This window comes from Canis lupus, chromosome 8, assembly GCF_003254725.2.
Source record: "Canis lupus dingo isolate Sandy chromosome 8, ASM325472v2, whole genome shotgun sequence".
In the NCBI taxonomy this organism is placed as follows: domain Eukaryota; kingdom Metazoa; phylum Chordata; class Mammalia; order Carnivora; family Canidae; genus Canis; species Canis lupus.
In genome coordinates, this window is record NC_064250.1 from 63,344,995 (window position 1) to 63,372,486 (window position 27,492).

Genomic DNA, 27,492 nt, shown 5'->3' on the forward strand with positions numbered 1-27,492 from the left:
TTGCACGCCCCTTGCCCAGCGCTCGCTTCCCTGCACCCCTGCACGCCTAGCTGCGCGTCACACAGTCAAAGCAAGCTCAGATTCCAGTTCGAAGGGGCTTCCTCTGACTTCACTAGCCAAGTCTCACTGATGGTTTAAGATTGGGTGCTTCCCCTCCGGGAGTCCTTTTCTGGCCGCCGCCCCGCCCCAAGTGCTCGCCTCATCCAGGACAGCATTCCCTGCACCCTTGCTCCCATCACCCGCTCGCACACACCACGTCGTAATTGCTGATTTGGGGTACACATCCCTCCCCCAGGGCCACAGCTGAGTTAGGGACGTCTCCTAACGCCCACAGCTGGCCTGCTGGGGTGGGCGACCGCGCGAACTAGCGGAAGGTCTCTCCCGCAGGTTGAAGACCACAGCAGCCCACCTCCCTCTGCTTTGCTCCTCCAGCCATTGGCTCAGCCTCGCCACTCCCGGCCCCCGCCCCCAGCCCGCCTCCGCAGGCTGCAGGAGGCGGGGGCTCTGCGCACGCGCCAAGGGGCGGGGCGCGCTCGGCCGGGGGCGGGGCCAGGGAGGCCGGAGGGCGACGCGCGGCGGTGCGGGCAGCCACGGCCCAGCGCGGCAGTTGCGTCGGGCTCGCGTGCGCGCGGCGCCGGGGGGCGGGGCCGAGGCGGGCCCGTGGCCCCGCCCCCGCCCGTGGCCCCGCCCCCGCAGCCCGCCCGCGCGCCTCGCCCCGCCCCCCCGCCTGGGCCGCCCCGCCCCCGCCCCTTCCCCCCCGCAACCCCGGCGGCGGCGCTCCCTCTCCCGCCGCCAGCTATAGCCTCCCGCCCGGCTCCCGCGGCCGAGAGCGGGAGAAAGTCCTGCCGGGGGGCGGCCGCGGGGCTGCTCCGGCCCGGGCGGCGAGGGGCCCCGGCGGTCCATGCATCCGCCGCCGCCCGCCGCTGCCGCTGCCGCGATGGATTTCGGTCAAAACAGCCTGTTCGGCTACATGGAGGACCTGCAGGAGCTCACCATCATCGAGAGGCCGGTCCGCCGGAGCCTCAAGGTGCGCCCCGGGGAGGAGGAACCGCCCGCAGGGCGCCCGGCGACGGGCCCGCGCCCCGACCCGACCCCGACCCCATCCCCTTCCCGAGGCGGCCCGGGACCCACTCGGAGTGCGGCTGCCCCCCGTCCCCCTGCGGCCGCAGTGTCACCCCGACCCGGCCGCCGCCGGGGCTCGCAGCCCGGACCCCATCCCCGGGGGAATGGCCCTTCGGAGCCCCGGGCCCCGACCCGACCCGACCCCGACCCCGACCCCATCCCCTTCCCGAGGCGGCCCGGGACCCTCTCGGAGTGCGGCTGCCCCCCGTCCCCCTGCGGCCGCAGTGTCGCCCCGACCCGGCCGCCGCCGGGGCTCGCAGCCCGGACCCCATCCCCGGGGGAATGGCCCTTCGGAGCCCCGGGCCCCCGACCCAACCCGACCCCATCCCCATCCCGAGGCGGCCCGGGACCCTCTCGGAGTGCGGCTGCCCCCCGTCCCCCTGCGGCCGCAGTGTCGCCCCGACCCGGCCGCCGCCGGGGCTCGCAGCCCGGACCCCATCCCCGGGGGACGGCCCTTCGGAGCCCCGGGCCCCAGCCCGCCCCCGGAGCGGACGGCCCAGCGTGGTCCCGGGCGCCCCCCGCCAGGCCCGGCCCCGCCCCCCTCCCGTCCACGCGGGATCCCCTTCCCCCAGCTCAGCCGGGCCTCCCTCCGCGGCTCCCCGCACCCGTGCCGCGGGCGTCCTGCCGCCGACCTCGGGAGCCCCCTGGATCCCCCGCCCCCGTCCTGGGTCTGCACAGGTCGGTCCTCCGGGACTCCGGCTGGGACCCCGGTCCGCCCTCCCTGGGCTCCCCTCCCCCCGCAGAGTCATCTGCATCCCAGCCCCCAGCCCCCGGCTGCTGGCAAACCCGGTTTCCCGACCGCCCCCTCCCCCAGCCGCCCTCCGCTGCTCCCTGGAGCTTTTCTCACTCCCACCTGCCGCAACGTCGCGAATCTTTGATTTCCTTCCAGCCCCAGAGTTTATTCCCTTCCCTTCCCCCACTCCACATTTCGTCTTTCTTCATTCTCTCCCGGCTGCAGTTTGCCTCCATCCCCTTTGTAGCATTTCCTGGGGGTGGAAAATGCTGGAGAAATAGCCTCGGGGCATTAGGGATTTTCAAAGTACGTGTGTATTTTATGCATGCATGTAAAATCGAGTTCGGCAATGTCCTGAAGCCACACTGTAATTCTCAAGATAGAACAGTTAAAAAAAAAAAAAAAAAGCAACGAACCCATACCCCCAACCCCCAAACTCCAAACTCCCCCCCCCCCTCCACCCCACAACCCAACGCTTCCTTAGAGACCTCTGTGGTTGAGGTCCGCACCTGGAGTCCGCAGACTCTTGATTAGTTTTCAAGGATGATGCTTAATTGTGAAACTTTTCCATTAGTCTGTACGTATATGGGGTTCGCGGAGGGTCACTGGGGTGGGGGGCAGGACTAACCCACGTGTGTGTGCATAATTTGTGTTTTGCACTTGACAGACACCAGAAGAAATAGAAAGATTGACCGTCGACGAAGACCTCAGCGATATTGAAAGGGCTGTTTATCTGCTCAGGTATTGGCCCCAAGTCTTTCCTGTGAATTTGTTGCTCGTTCCCTGTGGCAGCAGGGATGAACGCGTTGTGGTGTGTTCAGATGTAGTGTGAACCGCTTGAACAGAGTACTTTGGCATGCACAGCACGTAATTATGTTTTAAGTTAAGATTTTGAAAAAAAAAAAAAGATTTTGGTATGGGCTTAACGTTTGACAACTGAAATCAATTAAGACAACCAACTTCTAGACTATTTCTTGGAGGAGGAGGAGAAACAGAACAGCTAAGGATTTGAATTGGATCTCGTTTTATTTTATTTTATTTTATTTTATTTTATTTTATTTTATTTTATTTATTTCATTTCATTATTTTATTTTATTTTATTTTATTTTATTTTATTTTATTTATTTTAATTTATTTTATTTTATTTTATTTTTTTGGCTTTTATTTTCCAGCTTTGGTTGTTCTCCCACAGATCCAGTAAGTTGAGATGAGTCTTAAAGAATGTTCAGTGATTAATTTTAAGTTAATCATAGAGTATGAACTTATATTCTATTTACTAAGTAGAAAAAACCCACACACAAATAGAGTAGTTCAATTTGTTGCTCAGCATAGCCTGTTTATATTACTTCTGCTACGTAAGCTTTGTAATTTTGTCTGAAAGAGTTTAAAATTTAATTGAGCCTCTCTTATGCAAGTGTGATCTCCCAAGCTCTGCGCAATTGCTTAATCCAAGTGGTTATTGCAAATATTTATAAAATTTCTCTTAGCTGCTTAAGAAACTTTGGATTTAGCTTCTTAAAAGCTAATGCAGTGAACATTAATGAAATTATCTGTGAAAATACTTCAGAAGCAGAATTTTTTCCTAAGGTATTTTGTGTATGTTTGTTTTGAAATTTCTCTTTGACTTACAGCCACTTGTTTTTCGCTTTGGCAAGTTAGTTTTCACTTTTGTATTTTAGAACGGATTTTGAAAACTGCTGTTATTTACCTCCTGAGATATTTATCATCCTTGTTTCCTTAGCTTAGGTCAGCTTTGCCAGTTTCAGGTGCTGGCAAGTTTCTTGTTCTCCTTTCTAATTTATAGGTCATACTTCTAGTTCCATGTAATTCATGTAATTCAGTGGAGGGTCCTGTAAAAAGAAATCCCTCTCCATGACTTCCCTTTCCATGACTTCTCTTAATTATTCTTTAGCCTATTCATGGCCTCTTGGGTTTCTCTTCTTAGTCAGAATTGTAGCATGCTTATCATTTAGGCCATTCTCTCTAATAATTCTACCACTTGAAAATGTTTCTGGGCATTAGACCTTATGTTGGTGTTATTTCCCCTACTTTGGTAGTATGCTGTCATTATTTCTCCCCATTTATTTAAAAGAAAACTTTTATTTATTTATGAATTAACAGTATGTGTTTCTGGTGTTTACACAGAGAATAGTTCAATGCTTAACCTTTTTTGATACTTTATTGTGTTGTATTTGAATACTTTATTCTTTAGTAATTAACATGCTCAGCAGGGTGAACAATAGTTGTAAACTTCCACCTTTTCCCAGAGTTCTTTTGTTTGGAGTAGATAGACCATTGTTGAGAGTTTGGATAAGTTTTTAAACCTACAGCAGTTAATGATTTGTAATAAGTTCCTACTTATTCCTACTGGATTCTCTTTTTTTTGGCATAAACTCTGGCTTACAATTAGGAAATGGAGAGTCTTGCTCTACTTACTTGTGACAGCAGATACCTTATTCAGATATCAGTGACAAGGCTTCTTTTTTAGGAGAGCTTACTTGTTTTCTATTTTGCTTTTATTGTTAGTGAACCGGGTCATCTAAGTTGTCTGTATTTCTCAGACACAGAACATAAGTTTTATCTAGTTCTGGAATTTACAAAGCCCTTCAGAGACAAATGGGTCCTCTCATTCTTATTTTATTTTTAAAGATTTATTTATTTATTCATGAGAGACACTGACAGAGAGAGAGAGAGGCAGAGACATAGGCAGAGGGAGAAGCAGGCTCCTCACAGGGAGCCTGATGTGGGATTCGATCCTGGATCTCAGGATCATGACCTGAGCTGAAGGCAGGCACCTAACAACCGCTGAGCCACCGGGGTGTCCCAGGTCCTCTCATTCTTAGACAAGATTTTTTTTTTTTTAAAGAGATCTGATATTTTCTTTAGTTTCTTGTGGCTGGTCTGCCTTGAAGGAGGTTTGGAAGGTGACTCAGAAGGCAAACACTAATTTGGTTGTGTATAGGTTCTCCAGCAGAGTTTTTAGTATTTATACTACCTCACCGCCTCCTGGGGGAAAGTGGGATTTCACCTGTAGGCCAGCTTCTCAGCTTCTAAAAGCACACTGCCTGAACCGTTCTTTCTCCCTGGGATTCGGGGAGGGTGTGGGGATTGTCTTATAGATGAGTCCCGACTTTGTCTCTGTTACAGCCTCTTCTGCTATCTTATACTAGGCCTTTTATTTTAAACGTACTCTATTTTTTCCTTTAAATAAAATATTTAAATAAAATAAAAAGGTTTTATTTATTTATAAGAGAGAGCTCACATGCTGCATATGTGTGGGGTTTGGGGGGAAGGAGCAGAGTGAGGGACAAGCTAACTCTACTGAGCATGGAGCTCATGGGGCTTGATCCTAGGACCCTGAGATCATGACCTGAGCTGGAACCAAGAGTCAGATGCTCAACCAACCGAGCCACACAGGTGCCCCTTGTTTTTTTTTTTTGTTGTTTGTTTGTTTTTCATCTGATTTTCAGATTTTTGAGTGCTCTACCTTTTTCTTTGTATGGGATATTTAATATCCAGATTCCCCCCGCCTCTGTCTTTGAATGTCAGGTTTGTCTCTTTAGTTCTCTTATTTTGTATATTAAAACTCTTTCGGAATCTTAGGTTAAATTAGAATTCATGCAAATGTGTTTTCATCACACATGCTTTTATGTCAGTAGAGGTTCTGATAGCATTTAAATTGAATCTAATATCTAAAACATTATCTGTAGAGTACTGTCATCCAATGCAAAGCAAATTACATGGTTCATTATCTCACCCTAAAATATGGCAGATCAATTGTTAATGCAGTTTTCATAATTAAGCTTAGAACATTACGGTATTTGAAGACATGACACAGATGAATTTGTGGTTTTGCATAAATACGATGCTGATACATCCATCTGTGGCATTTAGTGCTGAAGCAGAACAGCTTTCCTAATAGTCACAGCTTGTGGCTTCGTCAAAATCATATCGCATCATCTTTTTCCTGTTCTCTGTCTTCTTTGCGATTTTGGCATACATTTTAGGAATGTACTTAAAATATGTGGATAATTTTGTTAAAGAGCCCTAAGTTTGTATACTGTGCTTCATTAGGTAGGTCTTTACTTACATATCTGTAATTGCCTACCAATTATTGTTTCCACTCAGTCCTTTACTTTTTGAAGCAGTCCTGCTGGCCTCTTCACTGTTATTCATATTCATTGTGTTCATCCTTAGCTCTGCTTTTTCTTGTCCTGGAGGACCTTTCATCATACCTGTTCAACATTTTCCATCTCCCGGATCCAGCTATGATCTTGCATCTTTCATAAAGCCTTTCTTAACTGCTGAAACCACATGGAGCCCAGACTTTTTTGAGCTCCCATATCACTTATTGATGCCTTCCCTCAAGTAGTGATGAATCACTACACAGTATTCCTTAACCTGCCTGTGCGTGAACATTTTCTTTCATTGTAAGCTCCCAGAGGGCAAGCCATCTGTTATGTTGTTGCTGTTTTGGTCTTTCTCATTCTGTGCTGTGATATAAATATATACTTCTTAAGGTGTTTTTATCAATTTAAGATGACCAAATGGATTAAGATACTTCTGAGTTTTTAAAAAATATTATAGGCAATAGAATCAATCAGAGTTAGGTTATAGCCTATTCTACTGTTTATTATCTGTGTAACCATGAACATGTTATTTATGGTTGTTATGCTCTCTTTTCTCATCTGTAAAATGGAAATAGCAATTCCTGTTTCCCAAGCTTGTATTATGTATGGAGCCCTGACACCGAACAGGTACCCAATTAATGTTAATTTCGTTCTGTGTCTTTCCCCCATCCCTACTTCCTTGTTACTTAAGTTCTCAGGATACATTTCAAATTTTTTAAAGAGGTTACGATATTAATTTTGCCTTCCAATAATTTAGTAAAGTAACTGGCAAGTAAAGTATGTCAACTGAAGTTTATGATCGATACTATTAACTTCTTTGGCTAATAGTCTTTATCAGAAGCCAGAATCTTCATGAATTATAATTAAACATTTTTAAGCCTGAGTGATAAGGCCAGCCTGTTTTAAAGATTTGTATTTTCTTACTAAATGACTTTATCTTAAGCAATATTTGCTCTTAACATATTGGATGCATTGTGTGGATTGGTTAGTGTTAACCTCACTTTTTTTTTTTTTTTTAAACATAACTGTTTTCTTTTTTTTTAAATTTTTATTTATTTATGATAGTCACACAGAGAGAGAGAGAGAGAGAGAGGCAGAGACACAGGCAGAGGGAGAAGCAGGCTCCATGCACCGGGAGCCCGACGTGGGATTCGATCCCGGGTCTCCAGGATCCGCCCAGGGCCAAAGGCAGGCGCCAAACCGCTGCGCCACCCAGGGATCCCTAACCTCACTTTTATGTGGGTTGTTTTTACAGTCGCTGTAACACTGCAAATTAAAAAAAAGAGATTATTTATTTTAGAGAGAGAGAGCACTCTGGAGAGGGAGCATGCACATGGGCAGGGTGAGGGACAGAGGGAGAAGCAGAGGAAAAGACAGAGAATCCCATGCAGACTGCCTGCTGAGGGCAGAGCCTGGAGCAGGGCTTGATCCTAGGACCCTGAGACCATGACCTGTGTCCAAATCAAGAGTTGCCTGGGTTACCAACTGTCCCCCCATCCCAGGCCCCTATGCAGTGAGTTTTAGATCATTTTGCACTTTGCCTTCCAGGGATAGCCAGGTAAAGTGCATCTTTAATTAGGAACTTTTCCCCTCTGCCCCGCCCCTGTCCCCTGTTTGAGGAGTAAGTGCTCCCCCTAGTGAAATCGTAGAGGGAGCTTTCTGCAGCCAAGTCTGAAAACGAACCAAAGTCCTATAAACTTGGCTACTGAGATACATATACAGTCACCTCTGGAGACTCTTGGCATTCAGGACTAGAACAGGACAGCAGTAAGATAGTGGGGAAGAACTTGAGGGATAAACTTGGCTACCTGGCTAGGTTTTGATAGTTTTATCTTTAAAAATACCTATTGTATTTGTTCTGCAAATGTGAAAAGTTGTGTGAAAAACTCCTTTGTATGGCCTTATTTCTAAGATCTTCTGTATCCCCACACTTCTTTTATTTTCACTAATGTCTTGATTTCTTTTTTTGATGCCTTCTGCCTTTTAGTACAGTTTCAGTAAAACGGATATATAAGGGATGTGTGTGTGTGTGTATATGTATGTGAGACAGAGGGAGACTGTGTATGTGTGTGTATGGGGGTGCTTGACTGTCTAGTATTACTTTGCCAAGTTTTCTTGAGTGATGTACAGAAGAGCATTTTTAATGCCTCACAAGTAGAATGGATAGTTGGTTACTTAATCCAAAAAAAATGGTCAGTGTAGGAAACCATAGAAATGATACCTACGTTCAACATTTTATTTTAATATAAAAATATGTTTTTGTTTGCCAGTCTTTTGTTGTAGGTCCACTGCCTTTTCTTTGAGCATAGGTCTGCTGATTATAGTTCAGGATCTGCTTTATTGCATTGATTACCCCCATGAAGCACTTTTAATGTCAAGTTTATGTTTCTTTAAAGCTAGGTGAGAATTGGAAGGTGGCTTAGGAAGCGTTTGGAAAGCATGGTCCTAGAGTTTTGTGATTTTCTACTCATCTTTTGCAAGTTGTCTTGTTTTTCCTAATTCAGTAGCAATTTTCTTTGGCAAGTTATCTTTACTGAGTGTTTCTAAAACTTTCAATTTAATTTTCATAGAAATGATTGTTTTTGCATCTCATGTTTCTGCAATATTTAATTAAATTATGTAATTGTAACAGCCAGTAAAATTGGGATAAACTGGTCTGAGAACAAATACAGGCAACTCTTGGTTACAAATCAACTAGAGCAGAAGCCTGTGAATATTCTAGAAAGTAGCCTATTAGCTATGACTTTCAGCCTGTCTTTGGCAAGGAAGTGGAAAGTGTTGTTTAGTTGGAAGAGTCTTTTAACACCATGCAGAGAGAGATACTGTTTTCAAAGTGTGCACTGTGATGACCTCCCTTCATCCTTGGTTATCCATGATATTTCTCTCTTGTTTCTGCATTGATTTTAGGCTGTGGTGTGGTCTGTTATTCATTTACGTTTGTATACTAAAAAAGAAAAAGAATTAGAAATCTTAAAGAGTTTCCTTCCTTCCTTCCTTCCTTCCTTCCTTCCTTCCTTCCTTCCTTCCTTCCTTCCTTCCAGGTGGAGAGGAAAGTGAAGGGGCAAAGGGGGAGGGAGAGAGAGAATCTTAAGCAGGCTTCATGCCCAGCAGATCATGACCAATCTCACGATCCTGAGATCATGACTTGAGCCAAAATCAAGAGTTAGATGCTTAACTGATTGAGCCGCTCAGGTGCTCCACAAAGATACTTTCATGGACATATGTTTTTGTCTTGTTTTTTAAAACAAGCTTTTTGAATATCTGCAGAAATGTGCATAAATCCTGAATATATAGCTTGTTGAATTTGCATGAATGAACACACCCATGTAACCAGCATACAGAACACAATCTACTATATATTAGCCTAGCACCTCTCTTGTACTTCTGTCCAGTTCCTTCTGTTCCTTGCAAAGGGTAACTACCATCCTGACTTTTAACATCATAGATTAGTTTGCCTGATTTTGAACTTAATATAGTAGGAACCATGTTTTATGCTTAGCTTTTACTGAACCTTTTCAAAAAGAGATTTGTCCATGTTGTTGCATGGATAGATTGTTCATTTTTCATTACTGTATAGCATTCCATTATATGCCACAATTTATTCATATAATATTCACATACAAGTCTCTTGGTGAATAGATGTGTGCTTTTCTTTTAGTTATTTTCATAGAAGTAGAATTACTGGTCATTCATGTATGCATATGATCAGTTTAAAAGATACTGCTAAACAGTTTTCCAAATTGTGTCAATTTAAACTTATACCAGCAGTGTATGAGTGACCCCAACCCTTAGTGTTTAGGAAACAAAGTGACAAACTTTCTAGTATATAAATTTTCTAGCATATTGATAATGAACTGCCTACTTAATCACCTGAAGAGGTTTTTGTTGGTTTTTGTTTTCCTGTGCCTGATTTTACTTATACCATTGAACATTTTTCTTTTCCTACAAGAATGTTCCCTGTAAGAGGTCCCATTTAAAGAAAATTGCCCAAATTATCATCCTCTGTGAAGATGATGCTCGAATAACTTGCCTTTCTACATTGAAGTAGGAAGCACTTTCATTTTTGTGTTTTAAGATAGACGGACCAGTGTTTCACATATTAAGAGGAGTATATAATGGATTCCGGTTGTATATCTTATTATTACTCAGGCCAAATTACTTAAGCCCTTGGCAAACCTTGAATTCCCTGTTTCGGAAAAGTACTAGGTCACTGAATGTAGGGGGTTTGGCGATTATTTCCATCTCCTTTGCCTTGCCTTTTGTTATGAGCATAACAATGACATGTTTCTTTTTTCCTATTTACTGAAGCTTCAGAAGGCTGTCTCTGTGACATCAGGAGAAAGCAGAATGCTCTCAAGGGATCTGTAGGAAAAGCTTAACAAAAAACTATTTTCATCAGTGAAAAGTGACCTATATCGTGTCATTGGAAAGATCTGGAGCTTACTAACATGATGCAATTATGAGAGATTTGGGAAGTTTTTATCTTAAGTATAGTCAGATATTAGTAATAGAAGAGATTTGTAATGTAACTATTACTTTAGAATAAATCTTATGAGTTAAGGTAAAAGATAGAGAATATTTATTGAGTACTTGTTAGGTGTTGGGCATCACCTGGGGAATGATAACATTACGCAGCAAATAACTTGTGTTCAGGAAGTAGTTGTTTAAGGGAGTGAATGCATTTTTCTTAGAGCTCAGTAGAAGAGAGGGCATCCCCAGTTAAAGTGTGTTGGGTGTTAAGAAGGCAGGACGTTGTGTCAGAAATACTTTATATTAAGACAGACCCAGATTGATTCTTAGAGGCTGGGGCTCACTCATTTACTTATGGAGAAACCTTGGGTAAGTCGCTTAGCTTCTCTGAGTCCAAGCCTCCTATTCTAAAATGAGAATAATAATACCTATACTGTAGGATTGTTAAGATTAGAGGAAATGTATGTAGAGGGCACAGTGCTGGGTTCAGAGTTGTATTTAGAGAAGGGTAGTTTTTTATTTTATTTTATTTATTTATTCATTCATGAGACATACACACACACACACACACAGATGCAGAGACACAGAGAGAGAAGAGGGAGAAGCAGTCCCGTGGGGAGCCCGATGCGGGACTCAATCCTGGCACCACAGGATCATGCCCTGAGCCAAAGGCAGAGGCTCAACCGCTGAGCCACCCAGGTGTCCCAAGGGTAGTTGTTGTTGGTCTTTTTAATCACCTGTTTGCAATTCAGTACATGATTTATAGATGTATGTATAGGGTATATGGAAAAATCCCATCTGGAAACTTCCTTTAGTTATAAAGTTTCTCTTCAGATGGTACCCCTTTGCAGTCAATCTTCCACTGTGACCCTGGGCAACCAGTGATCTGCTTTTTGTCATAGATTGATTTTTAGACGTATGTTCTAGAATGTAGACGTATGTTTTCATATCTCTTGGATGAATTCCTAAAATGGAACGCTGGGTTATGTGGTGAATATATGTGTGTTTTCATTTTTTATAGTTTTATGAGGTATAGTTGATATCCAATAAATTGCACATATTTTAGCTGTACGATTTGATGAACTTATATATATACATTTAAATATATTAAATAAACATAAATATGCATATATTTATATAAATTTATGGGTGTGTGTATATGTGTGTATATACATATATATAAAATGTATATATGTATATATATACACACTCATAAAGCTATCATCACAACTAAGGTAATGAACATATCCATCACTCTCCACAGTAACTTTTTTTAATATTCTCTCCCATTCCTCTGATCTCCCACTCTAGGCAACCATTGATTAACTTTCTGTCACTATAGATTAGTTAGCAATTTCTAGAATTTTATAGAAATTAATTGGAGTATCTACTTTTTTGTCTGACTTCTTTTACTCAATTGTTGTGAAGTTCATGTATACTGTTGCATGTGTCAGTTTATTTCTGTTTGGTGTTGATAATTATTCCATTTTAAGAATATAACATTTTGCTTATCTATTCATCTGCTAATGGACATTTGGGTAATTTCCAGTTTTTGGCTACTACAGACTTAAGTGGCTATAAATATTCAAGTACAAATCTTTGGTGGGTACGTGCTTTTTCTTCCTTCTCTGGTATACAGCTAGGAGTATGATGACTGGGTCATGTAGTGGATATTTACATTTATAAGAAACTGCTAAACTGTTTCCAATGTGAACTTATAATTTTACATTTCCAGGCAGTGTATGAGTTTGAGTTGCTCCATGTACTCATTAACATTTGGTATGATCAGTCTTTTTAGTTTTAAGCCATTTAATGGTGTTTCATTGTGTTTGTAATTTGGATTTCCCAAATGACCAGTGGCCTGTGAGCACCTTTACATGTGTTTATAAGCCAGCCATATATCTTGTTTGGTGAAGTATCTGTTCAAAACTTTTGCCCATTGGTTGGATATATGTTTTGCAGATATTTTTCCCAGTCTGTAGCTTTTTAATTTTTATAGAAGTATTTTTCCAAGAGCAAAAATTTTTTGCTTTGTTGCAGTCTAATTTTGATGGTCTAATTTATTGATTTTTTCCACTTTATAATTAGTATTTTTTTTGAATTATATTGAAGAGATTTTTATCAACTTCTAAGCAGTTTTAAGGTGTTAGCTCTTAATTTTAGGTCTGTGATCCATTTCCAGGCAAATGGTAAAGATAAGGTTCGAGGTTAATTTTTTTGCACTTGGCTGTAATGTGAAATGGAAAGGGCCAGTTTGCTAGTGTAAAAATCAGGGGACATAGCATCTTTGTCTGTGATCACATTTAAGTCACTTAAGTTCTTCAGGCACAGTTCCCCCCTCTTTCCTCCATATAATATAATGGGTTGTGCCTGACAGAATTTAAGGTTCCATCTTGCTTGAGCAGGGTATCTTCAATTGTAGGATAAAGATGTTGAATCCCAGTTTATTATTTCATCCATTGAGTGGTGCCATTGGTCATCCCTTTGGGCAGAAGGTCCTTGGAGAGGTGAATGGTTTCACAGTTTTTTAAAAAAGTGTCATTTGTAAGGTAAAGAGTCATATTTCAGAAGGTGCCTGTGTTTCATTAAGGATTGGATACAATAATATGATTAAAGAAAAAATACTGCTCATTTTGCTGAACTAGAAAATATCAGAAAATAGTTTTTCTTTCAAGAGTTCTACATATTATAGATTTGGTGTGGAGATGTTTGGGGCAGAATGAGAGTTATATGGCCTGCATAAAAATATTTTACATGTTCATGTATGAAAAATCAGACTTTTCAGTCTGACTGACTTAGAATTGTCATAGAAATTCTCTTGGTAATAAGTTTACAAACTTGTCTGCTTGGACATTCTCTTGGTAATAAAATTAAATTAATTTGCTTGAAAAGTAGGTAATCTTGAAGAGGGAAGGAATTCACAAAAGTACATACAACCTGGCCATATGGGGAAAAGGACACCTCTCCTTGAGGGTCTGATAATGGTGGGGAAGCGTGGGGTGGGGGGTTGGTTTATACATGTGGATGGTGTATATGTGTAACTCACATAATTTTCTAGTCATATGGAGGATTTTTCCAGAACTTTTCTGTTATTGGTTTCTAGTTTAATTCTATAATAGTCACAGAACGTTCTCTACTTTGCTTGACTTCTGAGGTTTTATGACCCAGAACATGATTGATCCTGGTGAATTTTCCATGCATACTTGAAAAGCGTGTGCATTCTGTTGTTGGGTATAATGTTCTATAAGTGTGAATTAGGTCAAGTGGGTTGATGGTATTTTTCAGGTCTTCTATATCTCCAATGTTATTTTCTATGTACTTATTCTATTAATTACAAAGATTGGAGTATTGAAGTCTCTATACATGCAGATTTGTCTACTTCTTTCAAATCTGTCAGTTTTAGTAGTTGTTCACATGTTTTGGTTTCTGTATTTAGGTACATATACAGTTAGGATTGTTTTCTTGGTGACATAACTCCTTTATAGTTATGTAATATTTATCTTTATCCCTAGAAATATTTTTTGTTTTGAAATATAGTTTATCTGATATTAATATACTCTAGCTTTTTTTTTTTTTGTTTAGTGTTTACCCAGTATATCTTTTACTTTCTTTTTTTAAAGTAACTTTGGAAGGAATTATTTTAGGTTTCTAGAACACTCACAAAAATAGTTCAGAGAGTTTCCATATACTTTTCATCAGTTTCCTCTAAAGCTAATATCTTACATAACCTTGGTACTTTTGCCAAAACTAAGAAATTAACATAGGCACATCACTATTAACTGAACTATAGATTATTTTGATTTCATCAGTTTTTTCACTAATGTTCTTTTCCTCCAGGAAACCACATTGCATGTAGTTGCCATATCTCCTTAGTCTCCTCTTGGCTGTGATGCTTTCCTAGTCTTCCCTTGCTTTTCAAGATTTTGATAGTTTAAAGAGTATTTGGTAGAATGTCTCTCAAGTTGTATTTGTCTAATGTTTTTCACATTATTATATTGGGGTTTATGGGCTTTTGGGAAGACTACCATGGAGGTGAAATACCTTTCTCATCCCATCATTTTAGGGGATACATGCTATCACTACAATTTATCACTGGTGATGATAATCTTGATTACTTGGTTAAAATAGTATCTGCCAGGTTCCTCCAAGGTAGAAGTGGTGAGAGAGGACGTCTCTTGTTTCTGATCTTAGGGGGAAGGCATTCAGTCTCTCACCATTAAGTATGATGTAAGTAGTCCTAATTTGCTGACAGTTTTTATTAGGAATGGATGGTGAATCTTGTTGAATATTTTTCTGAATCTAATTGGTATGATATATGGCTTTTCTAACTTAGTTTTTTTAATATGCTGAATTACACTGATCAGTTTTCAAATGATGAACCAGCCCTGCATTCTTGGGATGAAATCTACTTGGTATGAGTCTTTTAAAATATTTCAGGGCTCTATTTGCTACTATATTTTGGAGGATTTTTGCAACTAATGTAATGAGAGATATTGACCTACAGTTTTCTTATAATATCTGTGCCTAGTTTTGGTTTTAGGAGAATCCTCATGAAGTGATTTGGGAAGTGGTTTCCTATCTTCTGGAAGAGGTTGTGTAGAACTGGTAGGATTTCTCCCTTAAATGTTAATTTTTTATTTTTTTTTAAGTAATCTCTACTCCCAACATGGGGCTTGAACTCACAACCCTGAGATCAAGAGTCCCATGCTTCATTAGCTGAATCAGCCAGGTGCCCCATATTTCTTCCTTAAATGTTAGGTAGAATTCACCAATGAAACCATCTGGACTTGGGATTTTCTTTTTTGAAAAGTGTTTAACTAAAATTTCAATTATTTAATAGATATAGGGCTATTTGGGTTGTCTGTTTCTTCTTAAGTGGGTTTTGGTAGTTTTTTTCTTTCAAGTCCTTAATTGTATTCCATCTAAGTTATTGAATTTATGGGCATTGAATTCTCTATGCTAGTATTTCCTTTTATTTTTATTTTATTTTTTAAGATTTTATTTATTTTTTCATGACAGACAGAGAGGCAGAGACGCAGGCAGAGGGAGAAGCAGGCTCCATGCAGGGAGCCCAATGTGGGACTCGATCCCTGGTCTCCAGGATCACACCCCGGGCCAAAGGTGGTACCAAACCGCTGGGCCACCGGGGCTGCCCTAGTATTTCTTTTTAATGTTTGTGGGATCTGTACTGATATCCCCTCTTTGATTATCAATATTGGTAATTTGTGTTTTCTTTTTTTAAACTTTTTTCTTGTTTACATTTGATGTTTATCAATTTTATTGATCTTTTAAAAGAGCCAGCATTTGATTTCATTTTTCTGTTAATATTTTTTTTGTATTGTAATGTTTTCTGTATGTTTCATTGATTTTTATTCTGTATTTAATATTTCTTTCATTCTCCTTACTTTGCTTTTAGTTTTCCCTTCTTTAATTTCCTAAGGTGGAATCCTACTTTATTGATTTTAAATCTTCTATTGTATTACATGCACTTTAATGCTATGTATTTTCCTCTAGGCCCTGCTTTAACTGCATTCCACAAATTTTGATTTTTTTATGTCTTCATTGTCATTTAGTTGAAATAAAAAAACTTTCTTTCAGGGGTGTCTGGGTGGTTAAGCTTTCATTTCTGACTCTTGATTTCAGCTCAGATCATGACTTCAGGGTGGTGAAATCCAGCCCCATCTCAGGCTCTATACCCGCCCACCCAGAGTCTACTTGAGATTCTTTCTCCCTTTCCCTCTGCCCCTCCCCCTGCTCTTGCATGCTCTCCCCCCCTCTCTCTAAGTAAATAAAATGAAAAAAACCAGCAAAACCAGGGACACCTGTGTGGTTCAGTAGGTTAAGTGGCTGCCTTTGGTTCAGGTTATGATCTCAGGGTCCTGGGATGGAGCCCAGCATTGAGCTCCCTGCTCAGCAAGGAGTCTGCTTCTCCCTCTCTCTGCCCCTTTACCCCCAGTCACACCTTTCCTTGTGCTCTTTCTCTCAAATAAATAAATAAAATCTTAAAGAAAACAAACTTTCTTTCAAGACTTCTTTGACTCATGAGTCATTTAGAAGTTTATTAATTCCCACATATTGGAGGATTTTCCAGGTATCTTTCTGTTACTGATTTCTCATTTAGTTCCATTACAGTTTGAGAATGTACTTTGCCTGATTTCTGTGACTATCTCTTCTTTGCCCATAGCAGCTCTGATTTAATTTCTTAGGATTACCTTCTTTGCTTGGTGTGTACTCTAGCCATCCTATTCATTAAACATAACAGGTACACATCTACCTTGGATTTTGCTCTTGTTGTTCCTTTTGCTTTTAATATGTTTTCCCCAGAAATTTGCATTGCTAGGTCTATTATTTCCTTGACATCTTTATTCATATGTGGATTGCTTGTCCATCTCAGATAAATGGCACCATCATCTGCTCACAGGTTAAAAACCTGGGAGTGTCCTCAATCTTTCCTGTTCCTCATCTCTGATATTTAAGCAGATTAAGTCTTTCTATTACAAAATATGAATGCTTATAAGGTTTCTGTAGTTTTCTTGTATAGGCATTAAAAAGCCCCTGCATTTCTTTATTCAAGATGGTTTTTAAATATTGTATTAGCAGAAACCTGCTGAAGGGTCAGAATTCCAATGTTTTAGTCATTTCTTTTGATATATTAGTGGGTAAATAGATGTGACCTCTTATTTTCTTTTTTAGGAAAAATTTTCTTAATGTTCAAAAAAAGTATATATTTTATTAGTTTAGCTCTAGTTTCTTATTATAGGAATATATATGTTTATATGTATGTATTTACATACATATGTAAAATTAGTTGAGACTAATTTTGTTTCTTTTTTTAGGCAACAAGAGCTACAAAACTTGTGTTTTTCTTTTAATCCTTGTTGCTAAGAGACAGCAAGCACAGCCACTAACCAGCTGTGTGACCTTGGGAACATCATTTGGCATCTCTATTTTGTTAAGTGAGAAAGATGTACGTAGTCATGCTGTTAAGACCTTTTCTTACACTATGACTATACGCTTAATTCAGTGCTCACTGCAGCTATCAGCTAACCTCCATTTCTCTATTCCTTCAAAAATATTTACTTATCTGTAGTTTTAAAAAAAGCTCACAATAGGAGCACCTGGATGGCTTAGTCGATAAAGCGTTAGATTCTTGGTTATGGCTCAGGTCATGATCTCAGGGTGCTGAGATCAAGCGTCTGGCTTGGTGCTCAGAGCAGAGTCTGCTTGTCCTTGCCCTCTGTTTCTCTCCCTTCCCCATAAATAAATAAAATCTTTAAAAAAACAAAAAAAAAAGCCCAGGGTATATGTGTCAGCTATAATTCTTTTGACTTGTATTTTAAAAATATTAAAATGTTCAATATTTTGCATGTTTAAATGTGTGCTTCTCTAAATTCTTTTGTGCAGGTAAATAGTTATAAAAATAGAATGACTTGTTATTTCATCAAATCATTATTTTGTAAAAATAATTACATATTGTGATTTATAAGTCCATTTACTGCTTAGTATTTTTATAATTCCCACATAAGTAGCATGTGAACCTAGTCTTCTGGACAAGATACTAGAATAATTTAAGTAAGCTATATGTCATTTTTTATTCATATATAAGTAATACATTACTCATGTATTCCTATTTACTCACTGAATTTACTCACTGAATTATGTGGTATAATTAGCAACTGTATTTCCTTCAACACTATATTTCTTTTAAAATAATTAGAGGACTGGTAATTCATTTATTGCTGGAAGTAATAATAGGAATGTCTAAAATAATTCTTTAAGGGACAGAAGGGAGAAAATTGACTTTATTTCTCTTAAGAAAATATATGCATGAAATTAGTTAATTACTTAAAAATCTTAAAACAAAAAAAAAATAAAAAAAATCAAAGTCTTAAAACAGACTTTAATTTTAAGTAATCTCTACACTCAACATGGGGCATGAACTTAAAATCCCAAGATCAAGAGTCACATGTTCCACTGACTGAGCTAGCCAGATGCCCCTGAAATTAAATTAAGAGTTATTTAGGAACTCATAAGAAATACCATAGGACCAATAATTTTGTTTTATATAAATTAGATTCTTGCTTTACGGAGATATTGTCCTGACCCTGACTTGAACAACTTCCATAGTCTATAGGTGTTGATTTCTTCATTGTCACAATGTGAGCAGGTGAATTATGTTTTCACAGATTTGGAAATCATGTCATGGAGATGGTCACTGCTTCAGTCCCTCTTTAACACACTGCCTTCTATCCTATCATTAGCTTTAGAGAAGAGGAAGCTTTTCAAGCAAATTTTGCATATTGATTTTGGGTTGACCGATGAGCTTTTTACATTTTATAATTGACTTTGTTTGTGTTACATTTATTCTGATTTGGTACTTCATTTGCAGTGCTAATGAAGACAGGAACCACTGTATGTTGTTTGGAACTCTTTCTGGGTCATATTATCCACCCCTAGATTTCAATGACTATCTCCATGACATACTTTCCAAATTTGTGGTGATAGCCTTTGGTTTTGCTCATGAACTTTGGGCCAGATCTGCCTGCTGAGTGTCTCCACGAGGATGTCTCTGCTAGTATGGCTTGCTGGCTTTTCAAACTTAGTATGCCCAAAACTGAATTCACCACTTTTTATCTAATTGTGCCTTCCCTAGTCATGGAGCCTGACCATCCTTTCAAATCATCCTGGAGGGAAACCTGGGAATGAGTTTTACTCTTCCTTTTTCCTCCAGTAATTGGTTTTATATCAAGTCCTATTGATTTTACTTCTGCAAGAAGCCATTTCTTCTCTTTCTACTCTAATTCAGACACATAGAATCAGAATGCTTTGTTTTTATTGTTTTCTTTTTTTTATTTCCAGAGCACAGTGACTGGCAAATCATAAGCGTTCAGTACATCCTTATAAAACGATTGAATGATTCCCATCTAGCATGGAACTTTTGAACATACTGTTCCTTTGACTCTTTTTTTTCATCTATTTCTGCTCATTTTTCAGGTCTCAGCTCTTCAGGGAAGCCCTCCTGTGGCCTCCAAATTAAGTGATGTTCTCAATAGTGCTCTGTACTGTTCCTTGATAGGTCCTTGCACACTTGAGATGATTTACTTGATTGTCATTTAATACTTGTCTTCTCTGACTGTGAACTCTAATCAGGCAAGGGCTGTGTCTGTTACCACCATATCCCTGCCAAGGCTTAGTTCACTGTCCAGTATAGAGTAGGCGCTTAGTCTTTGCTAGCTAACAGGGTCTATGGCCAGGTATAAAGCAGCATTAGATTATGATGGAAAATCCAGAACCAGTGCCTGGCATCCAACAGGTCCTGATTAAGTACTTCCTGACTTATTAAACATATCAGTCCTCCTGTGTTCTGTAGGTCAAGTAATCAGGTCTCTTCCCCTTCCTGTGGTAGCAGTTTATCATCTTTTCTTCCTGTAAGTACCAGGGATTTGGCCTGCTTTTATCTCTTTTTTACTCTTCTATTTTCCCTCCTGGGTTTCTCTCTTACTAGGTTGGCAGCTATGTAAATGGAATCTTCTTAGCTATCCCTTTTTCCCTGCTTTGTCCTAATATGTCAAAATAGTCTTTAAAAATATTTTTAAAGAGATTTTTACTACTGTGTTAATGGAGAAATGGAAAGACTGATAAAAAAAAACCAAAAAAACAGATTACGGTGTTCCCGGAAATTTTCTGAGTTTGTGTAGTTACTCCTGACCTTATATTTTGCATACCTTTCAACATTTCTGCTGTAGCTTATTTATGTAGGGCAGACCTTGGTAATTTTTCCTTTTACTCTTTGCAAAACACTGTGGAACAATGATCTTTTACTGTTTTTTTTTTTTTTTTTTTTTTTTTTTTACCACGACCTACAATAAGAAATACATTTAAATTGTGACCTGACATGTACACACAAGTTTGTGTGTGTGTGTATATAACTAAAACTAAGTTTTAATAATTCTTCTTCTATGTATATAATAAGATAATATATCAAAGTTAACATGAAATAGTCTTGATATGGTTAATAATTGCCCCTTAATACGTTCATTCCACACCAGGACAAGTGAGGATAATAATGCTCATCTTGTAAACTGCTTTGAGATTTAATGTGGGGCACGAGGGAGAAAGGGAAGGTGAAAGTAATTCCAAGATGTATACCTGGAGAGTCAGAGGGCTGTTTGTCCCTGTGTTGGTAGACTGAGGGGAAAGGAGCTCATTAGTTGATATATGAAGTTGGAGAGCCACTCAAAAGGAAATGCTCTCGGTATAACTGGTGATACTTGGTTCCATCAAGAGAGGAGTTTGTTCTTCGCAATGAACATGCACCTTCTGCATATTCTATTAACGTGGCACCGTAATATAGAGTGGAAATTGTCAACTAAAGAATTTATTGTAACATGAATATTACTAAATCATGTGCTAATTTTTCTCTTGCAGTATTGTCAACTTAGACACATTTTTATTTAGGCTATGGGTTTAGCTACTTCTTATAATGTGATGTTATCCTGGGTATAGTGGCCCCAGGTTAGGTTAGGTATGGGCTAGAAGTCATAGGTTGGAGTCCTATCTGGCTCTAATCTTTAGTAGTTGGTTGGCTTTGGGTAAGTTGCATTTTTTGTTTTTCTGGGCCTCAGTTTCTTCAATTGCAAAGTATGGATAGAATATATTACTCTTATATTGTGAACATTAATGTGATTACATGAAGGGTCTTGACTGGTACATTGTAGATCCTTAAATGTTAATTTTTCCTTTACCCTTCCTTTGGTACTATAAAAAAAGTATAATACATTTCTCTATGATTCTAAGCATAATGACTAAGCAGGGTAGAATGGTTCCCTAACTATATATAAAGTTGGTACTTTGAAGATTTAACATTATTCAGAATTTGATTTTATAGTACTAACATAGGAAAGTATGCCACATTTGAAAGATGACTGCTATTGTGGGTTGGTACTCTGTATCTTCTGCTTTAGATTCCTGAGTCATCTTTGTCTTAAAAGAAGGTTTTGTCTTTCTTGGAAGTTTTTATTTTCTGAGGTAATCATTTAATTTATTTTGCTCTAGTCATTAAAATAAACTGTTTAATAATTTACTTGGAATAAAGAAATAACGTCAACTATGTGAAGTTTACTTTCTTGTTGGGAACTCAAAACAAGGCCTTCTGGCATCTGCTTCATTGTTACAAATTCAAACAGCATCAGTAGCTTCTGTGTTATATTTTTGAGTGTGAAATGAGAGCTGCTAGGATTAGGATCACAGACTGTGTATATACAAATCATAGTTTAACAGTAGCAAAGCTAGAGTTTTCAGATTAATTTCTCTGGTAGTGACTGATCATGATATGTCCTCATTTTTGCATAACATCTGTTCCTTCCCCTCTCCCTTTCCCCATGGTTTAAGATTCAATAAAAGGTGATGGTTGCTCTGCTAGGAAAAGAGATAGGACTTTTCCCTATACAGTCAGAATTCTTAGTGTCTGCATCTGTCCTCTTCATTAGAGTTTGAGCTCTTTGAAGGTTGAAGCAAGGTGCAAGGATAGAGAAAGGCAGTATTGTTAGTCTCCAGATGTGTTCTAACACTTGGCTCTAGTCTTCTTTGTGGGAAGGGCATGGGTTTCATAAACTAGCACAGATAGCCTCATTTTTGGAGACCCAAGATCATGTTTCTGAAAGTGCTTTGGGCAGTATGATACACTAAGCATTTCTGGTCCTTTTCTTGATTTCCCATGAATTATCATTCTGTTTCCCTCCGGCATCATTGAGGACCAGCTGTTTTTGAAATCATACGTTTTTAGAAGCATTACATAGCATAGTTATACAGTTTTCTCTAGTAATTCTCTATAGCTTAGGAGCAGGAGTAGGATAGAAAGCACAGATGGATGGGTTTGGTATTGGCCAGGTGCACAGGTTGAAAGAGAGGCAGTGTGGTACCTGGGTTTTGGAGTTATATAGTCTGGATAACTCTGCGCAGGCATCTTTCTAAGCTCTACTTTACTTCATCTATAAAATGGAGCTAATAAAAGTGTCTACCTCATAAGATTGTGAGCATTGAGTAATGTGACCACAAGCAAGGTGCTCATTTAGCATAATGCCTGACATACAGTGTGTCAGATACTATTTTTGTTGCTGTTGCTGTCAAGGAGGAGGAGAATTGAAGGAGGAGGTGATTGGTGAAGAGTGGCTGGAGGAAACAGCTGGGGAGATTCAGGTTGTGGAGAAAGAAAGTAAGGCATTATAGGAGGAGTATTAGAAACTGGAGAGTAAGAAGGAATTGACAGGTGGGATCTGGGTTAAAAAAATGGATTTAGTGATAGAGAAGTAGATGAGAATTATGGTCAGCAAGTGAGATCACAGGGTTTGAGACTCTAGAGATGAGCATTTCCAGGTAAAGGGAAGATCCAGCCTGTGACAGTGGTTGCTGATGTGAATTAGAGACAAATTCAGTTTAAATCAACAAAATATTTATGGAGCTTTTCCTGTGTGCTAGATATTGCACTAAGCGTTGGGGAATGGAAAATTTGGGCAACACATCACTGGATTAGAAGGGGTCAAGAGCTAGCTAGCTATTTGCCATTTACCTGAATGCTGAAGTTACCCATGACAATGGCAGGAGCTCAGGTGACAAGGAAGACTGGAACTTCGTTACAGCGGAAAATGCTTGAGTGGATTGACTTGTTTTTCATTGGTTTAAGATATTACTATAAATGGCTCTTTAAAATAGGTGCATCTCCCAATGGGAGTAAAATAATTAGTAACATTAATTTAGAATTTAGAAGATAGCTGTCCTAAATTCATTTATTTAACTAGTCTTTTTTTTCCCTTCCTCTTTCCTTTTTAGCCACTAGTGTACATATTAGATGATTAACCCAGTTCTTTTTGGTTTTAGAGGAGTGGTTTGCTGAGTGGGCTTGTGTCCTTTTTGTTTCTGAGTGAGTATCCTTGAAAGGGAACATGTCCCAAAGAATAGCGCAACAGAGACAAAAAGGAACAGCATATCTTGTAGCCAGAATGATGGTTCCTTGTGCCTTTCAGCTGAAAGGTGTAGGTTTTGAAGTTTAGGAACCTTACTTTTTTGTTGTTGTTTTTTAAAGTATGACACTGAATCAACATTTATTTTAAAATTACGTATATTTTATCAAATAGCAATAAAATGAATTTATACTGTCGATTTAAACCTATGCTGATTGTTTTTGGGTTCATGCCAATCAGTGGCACTCACATACTTCCACACGTGTTTGATTTATTTACCCAACAGGAGATAGCAGCAGGGCCATAGCACCCAGGAACTTCACAGGCATGCACGCTCAGTATCCCACTTTACTCTGGCCAGGTCTATCTTGTCCGTGTCTCTCTTGTCTGAGGCACAGCCCCTTCCCACGTTCCTCCTCCTGCTCTTCTCTGATGTGCATTTGAGATGACATGTTACTATACCCCTGCAAAACTGCTTTTGGCCACATTACTGTGAACATTGTTATGGAGAAGAGGAACCCCATTGCCATGACTAACAGCAGTAGCGCACAAATGCATTCAACATCAGATGGACCTTCTGCTTCATTTGGGCAAACTGCTACTGTGCACTTGGCTTGTTTCCCACATGTAGTCTAAAAAATGTGAAGAATTTTGCAGTCTCTTAAAAAATTTTTTTTTTTTTTTAAGTTCTTTTTCCATCATGGTGGCTCTCATACTATTGTCTCCAGACATGCAGCATCGGTATCACCTGGGGACTTGTTACAAATCAGGTGCTCAGGCCTCACCAAGATCTCCTGAACCTGACTCTTTCAAAGTAGGGCCTCGTTTTAAAGGTGCTCTTGGGGGATTCTGGTACCTGGTAAAGCTTGAGAACCAGCACATGGTGGTTACCAGCCTGTGTACATTTCCTTGAAATCTAGGACTTAATATATTTCTGCTAAGCTCAGGGTGTAAGTTGAAACTATGAAATGGTCATTGTAGGTCAACAATTACTGGATGTTGGCAATCTCACATGGTTCAGCTAATAGTTACTTTGTGTAAACCAGGGTTTCTTAGATATTTTTTGTTGAGTCGTGGGTATTCTTAGTTGTGGACCTCATTGTAGGATGTTTAGCAACATCCCTGGATTCTACCTACTGGATCACAGAAGCGTCTGTGAAGTTGTGATGATCAAAACTATTTCCAGATGTTGTCATATGTGCCCTGGTGCTCTGTAGGTAGGCGGTCGCTCCCAATTGAGAATCACTAGCTAACCCAGTTGCTTTCCTTTTCTAAGCAATAATAGCCAACGCGGTACCCATAATATATACATTTTTCTCCTTGAGTGGGAGAAGGGCTGGACATAAATTAACTATAGAAATTAGATTTTATGTTTAGTAGAGATTATGGTGATTACAGTTTAGCTTCACTTTTTTTGTATGTTTCTTCATGTCCTGTTTATGGTGATGTTACCAGTAGACTGTTAACTTGGTTCTCTAACATCTTACTGCTGTCAAAGTCTAATGGCATTCTGATTTTGTTTCTGAATAATTTGCTGAAGGATTTTTCTTTTTCTATACAGTCCAGTATTTCTCAGTGTTGGTTATGCTTGATTGATTTTCTCAGGCATATGGTGTGCTCTTTTAAATTCTTTTAAATTTAAAGGAAGTTTTCATTTTATAACTTTTTCTTTTTTAAATACCTCCCTTGCTTTGGATTTTTTTCTTTGGGGACTCCTTATTAAAAGTAGGAGCTGGTCTTTTTTCCTTACCTTTTATATTACTTTCTCTCAAATTTTTAAAATCTTTTTGTTTTAAAATTTCCCTTCTTTTCACCTTTCATTTTTCTTAAAGCATTATTTATTGTATTCATTTACCCTTATGTTCTTTCTAGTTTAGTGGTTTTTGAAATATTTTCTTCATTTCTTTCCTGAGTTCTATCACCTTATTTCTGAGTTTTCATAATTATGATTGATGTGGTTTTTTTCAATATCTTAAAACATTTTCTTTCTTTTCCTTTTTTGCTTGGGGAGAAATAGTAGTTACAGTTAGCTGTTTTGTGGGTATGTCTGTCTTTCACGGTCTTTAGGGATATTAGCCCAATCTTTATTCTCTTTTTCTTTTGGTAGCTCTATATGGAGTTAGATTATGATCCTCTGTGTTTCTCCTTTTTATGTGAAACTAGTTTTATAAACCTTAGAAGGAAGTGTGGTTCAGGGTAGCTTATCTAATTTCAGGATTCTAGAGCCCCTATATATTTATTTCTTTATTTTTACCTCATGTTTAAAATATGATGCTTTACTTTCTGAGGCTTCTGGGTTCTATTTCTCTACATTTATTTGGACCTCGTCTTCTTCCCTTTGTTGTCTTTTGTTTCTATCCTGTTCAGTTCAGATTCTGTTTCCTAGAATTTTTTTTTCAGTGTGGGCCTTTGTTCTAGATATTTTGAGAATTCATAGAAGACTACGATGTAACTCTTTGAGTTATTAGTATTATGGATGCATTGAACCCATCAGGTATTGGAGTGCACAAAATCATTCATAGTTTTAGCTGCTGTCTATACATGCAGGATCTTGGGTTTATGTGGGAAGTCTCACCATTTGGTTATGTTGTTGTGCATGAGTTTTTTATTTTACTCTCCTGGTTGCTCTTTTTTTTTATGGGAAATTCAGGAAATTTCAAAAACGGTGTCTACTATTGCCACCTTCCTAGATACCCTTCTACCAGTCTTTTTTTTTTTTTTTGTATTCATTTATTTTTTATCTTATACAGATTTATTGAGGTATTATTGAAATACAGAGAACCTGCATATTTAAAATGCAGTCTGATGAGTTTTGACATAGGTATATGCCCATGAAATCCTCACTGTGATCAAGATAATAAACCTGTCAGTCACCCCTGAAACTTTTCTTATGCATCTTGGCAATCCTAACTTCATTTTTTTTTCTTCTTCTCCAGGCAATGGCTGATCTGCTGTTACTGTAGTGAATTGTGCATTGCCTGTAAATTTAGATGAATGGACCCATACAGTAGTATGGCTTCTTTCACTCAGCACACTAATTTTGAAATTCATCCACGTTGTTGTATATCAATAGTTCATTCCTGGGATCCCTGGGTGGCGCAGCGGTTTGGCGCCTGCCTTTGGCCCAGGGTGCGATCCTGGAGACCCGGGATCGAATCCCACGCTGGGCTCCCGGTGCATGGAGCCTGCTTCTTCCTCTGCCTATGTCTCTGCCTCTCTCTCTCTGTGACTATCATAAATAAATAAATTAAAAAAAAATAGTTCATTCCTTTTTATTGCTGATAGTATTCTGCTGTATAAATATATCAGAACTTGGTTATCTACCCACCTGTTAGTGAACATTTGGGTTGTTTCACTTTTTGTCTATTACAAAACTATGATAAATATTAATGTTCAGGTGTTTCTGTGAACATAGGCTTTTGTTTCTTTTCAGTGAATATCTAAGAGTGGAATTTCTAGGTTGTTTGGTACGTGTGTTTGTAAGCTTTTAAGAGATTGTCAGACTTTTTAAAAATATGTACCATTTTCTATTTCCATCAGTATATGAGAGTGTCTTCTCTTCCTTGCCAACTTTTGGTTTGTTCAGTCTATAAATTCAGTCATTCCTAGTGGATGTGTAGCAGTTATCTTATTGTAGCTGTAATTTACCTAGTGATTAATTTTGTTGAGCACCTTTTTCATGTGTTTGTTTGCCATTTGTATATTTTCTTTGAAGTATTGAAATCTTTTGTCCATTATTATTGGATTTTCTTATTATTTAGTTTGAGTGCTTTATATATTCTAGATATAAGTTGTGTGTTGAGTATATATCTTGCAAATATTTTATGCCAGTCTAGCTTGCCTTTTTGTTTTTGTAGCAGTGCCTTTGGAAAGCAAATATTTTATCATTTTTTTTAAATGTGCTCATCACAAGTACCCTCCTTAATACCCAGCAAATGTTTTTAGTTTTGATGAGGTTCTTTTTGTTACATTTTTTCTTTTATTATTTATGTTTTTTGTGTCCTATTTAAGAAATATTTGTCAAACCCAGGTCACTGGGATTTTCTGCTAAGTGTTCCTTTGGAAATTTTATAGTATT

General features: G+C 39.1%; 1 protein-coding gene across 6 annotated transcripts in view; it reads left to right on the forward strand.

Annotated features, from left to right (window-relative positions):
- The first annotated feature begins 766 nt into the window (after positions 1-766).
- PPP4R4 (protein phosphatase 4 regulatory subunit 4) overlaps positions 767-27,492 on the forward strand; it is a 98,933-nt gene continuing 72,207 nt past the window's right edge. For 3 of the 6 annotated variants that reach the window (XM_025443048.3, XM_025443050.3, XM_025443051.3), the window contains exons 1-2: positions 767-1,027; positions 2,523-2,596. In XM_025443048.3, the coding sequence (XP_025298833.1) occupies positions 902-1,027; positions 2,523-2,596 (200 nt within the window). In that variant the 5' untranslated portion in view covers positions 767-901. Of the gene's footprint in view, positions 1,028-2,412; positions 2,433-2,522; positions 2,597-10,804; positions 10,825-27,492 lie in introns of those variants that run through there. The other 3 variants (XM_025443047.3, XM_025443052.2, XM_025443053.3) reach the window with 3 other exon arrangements.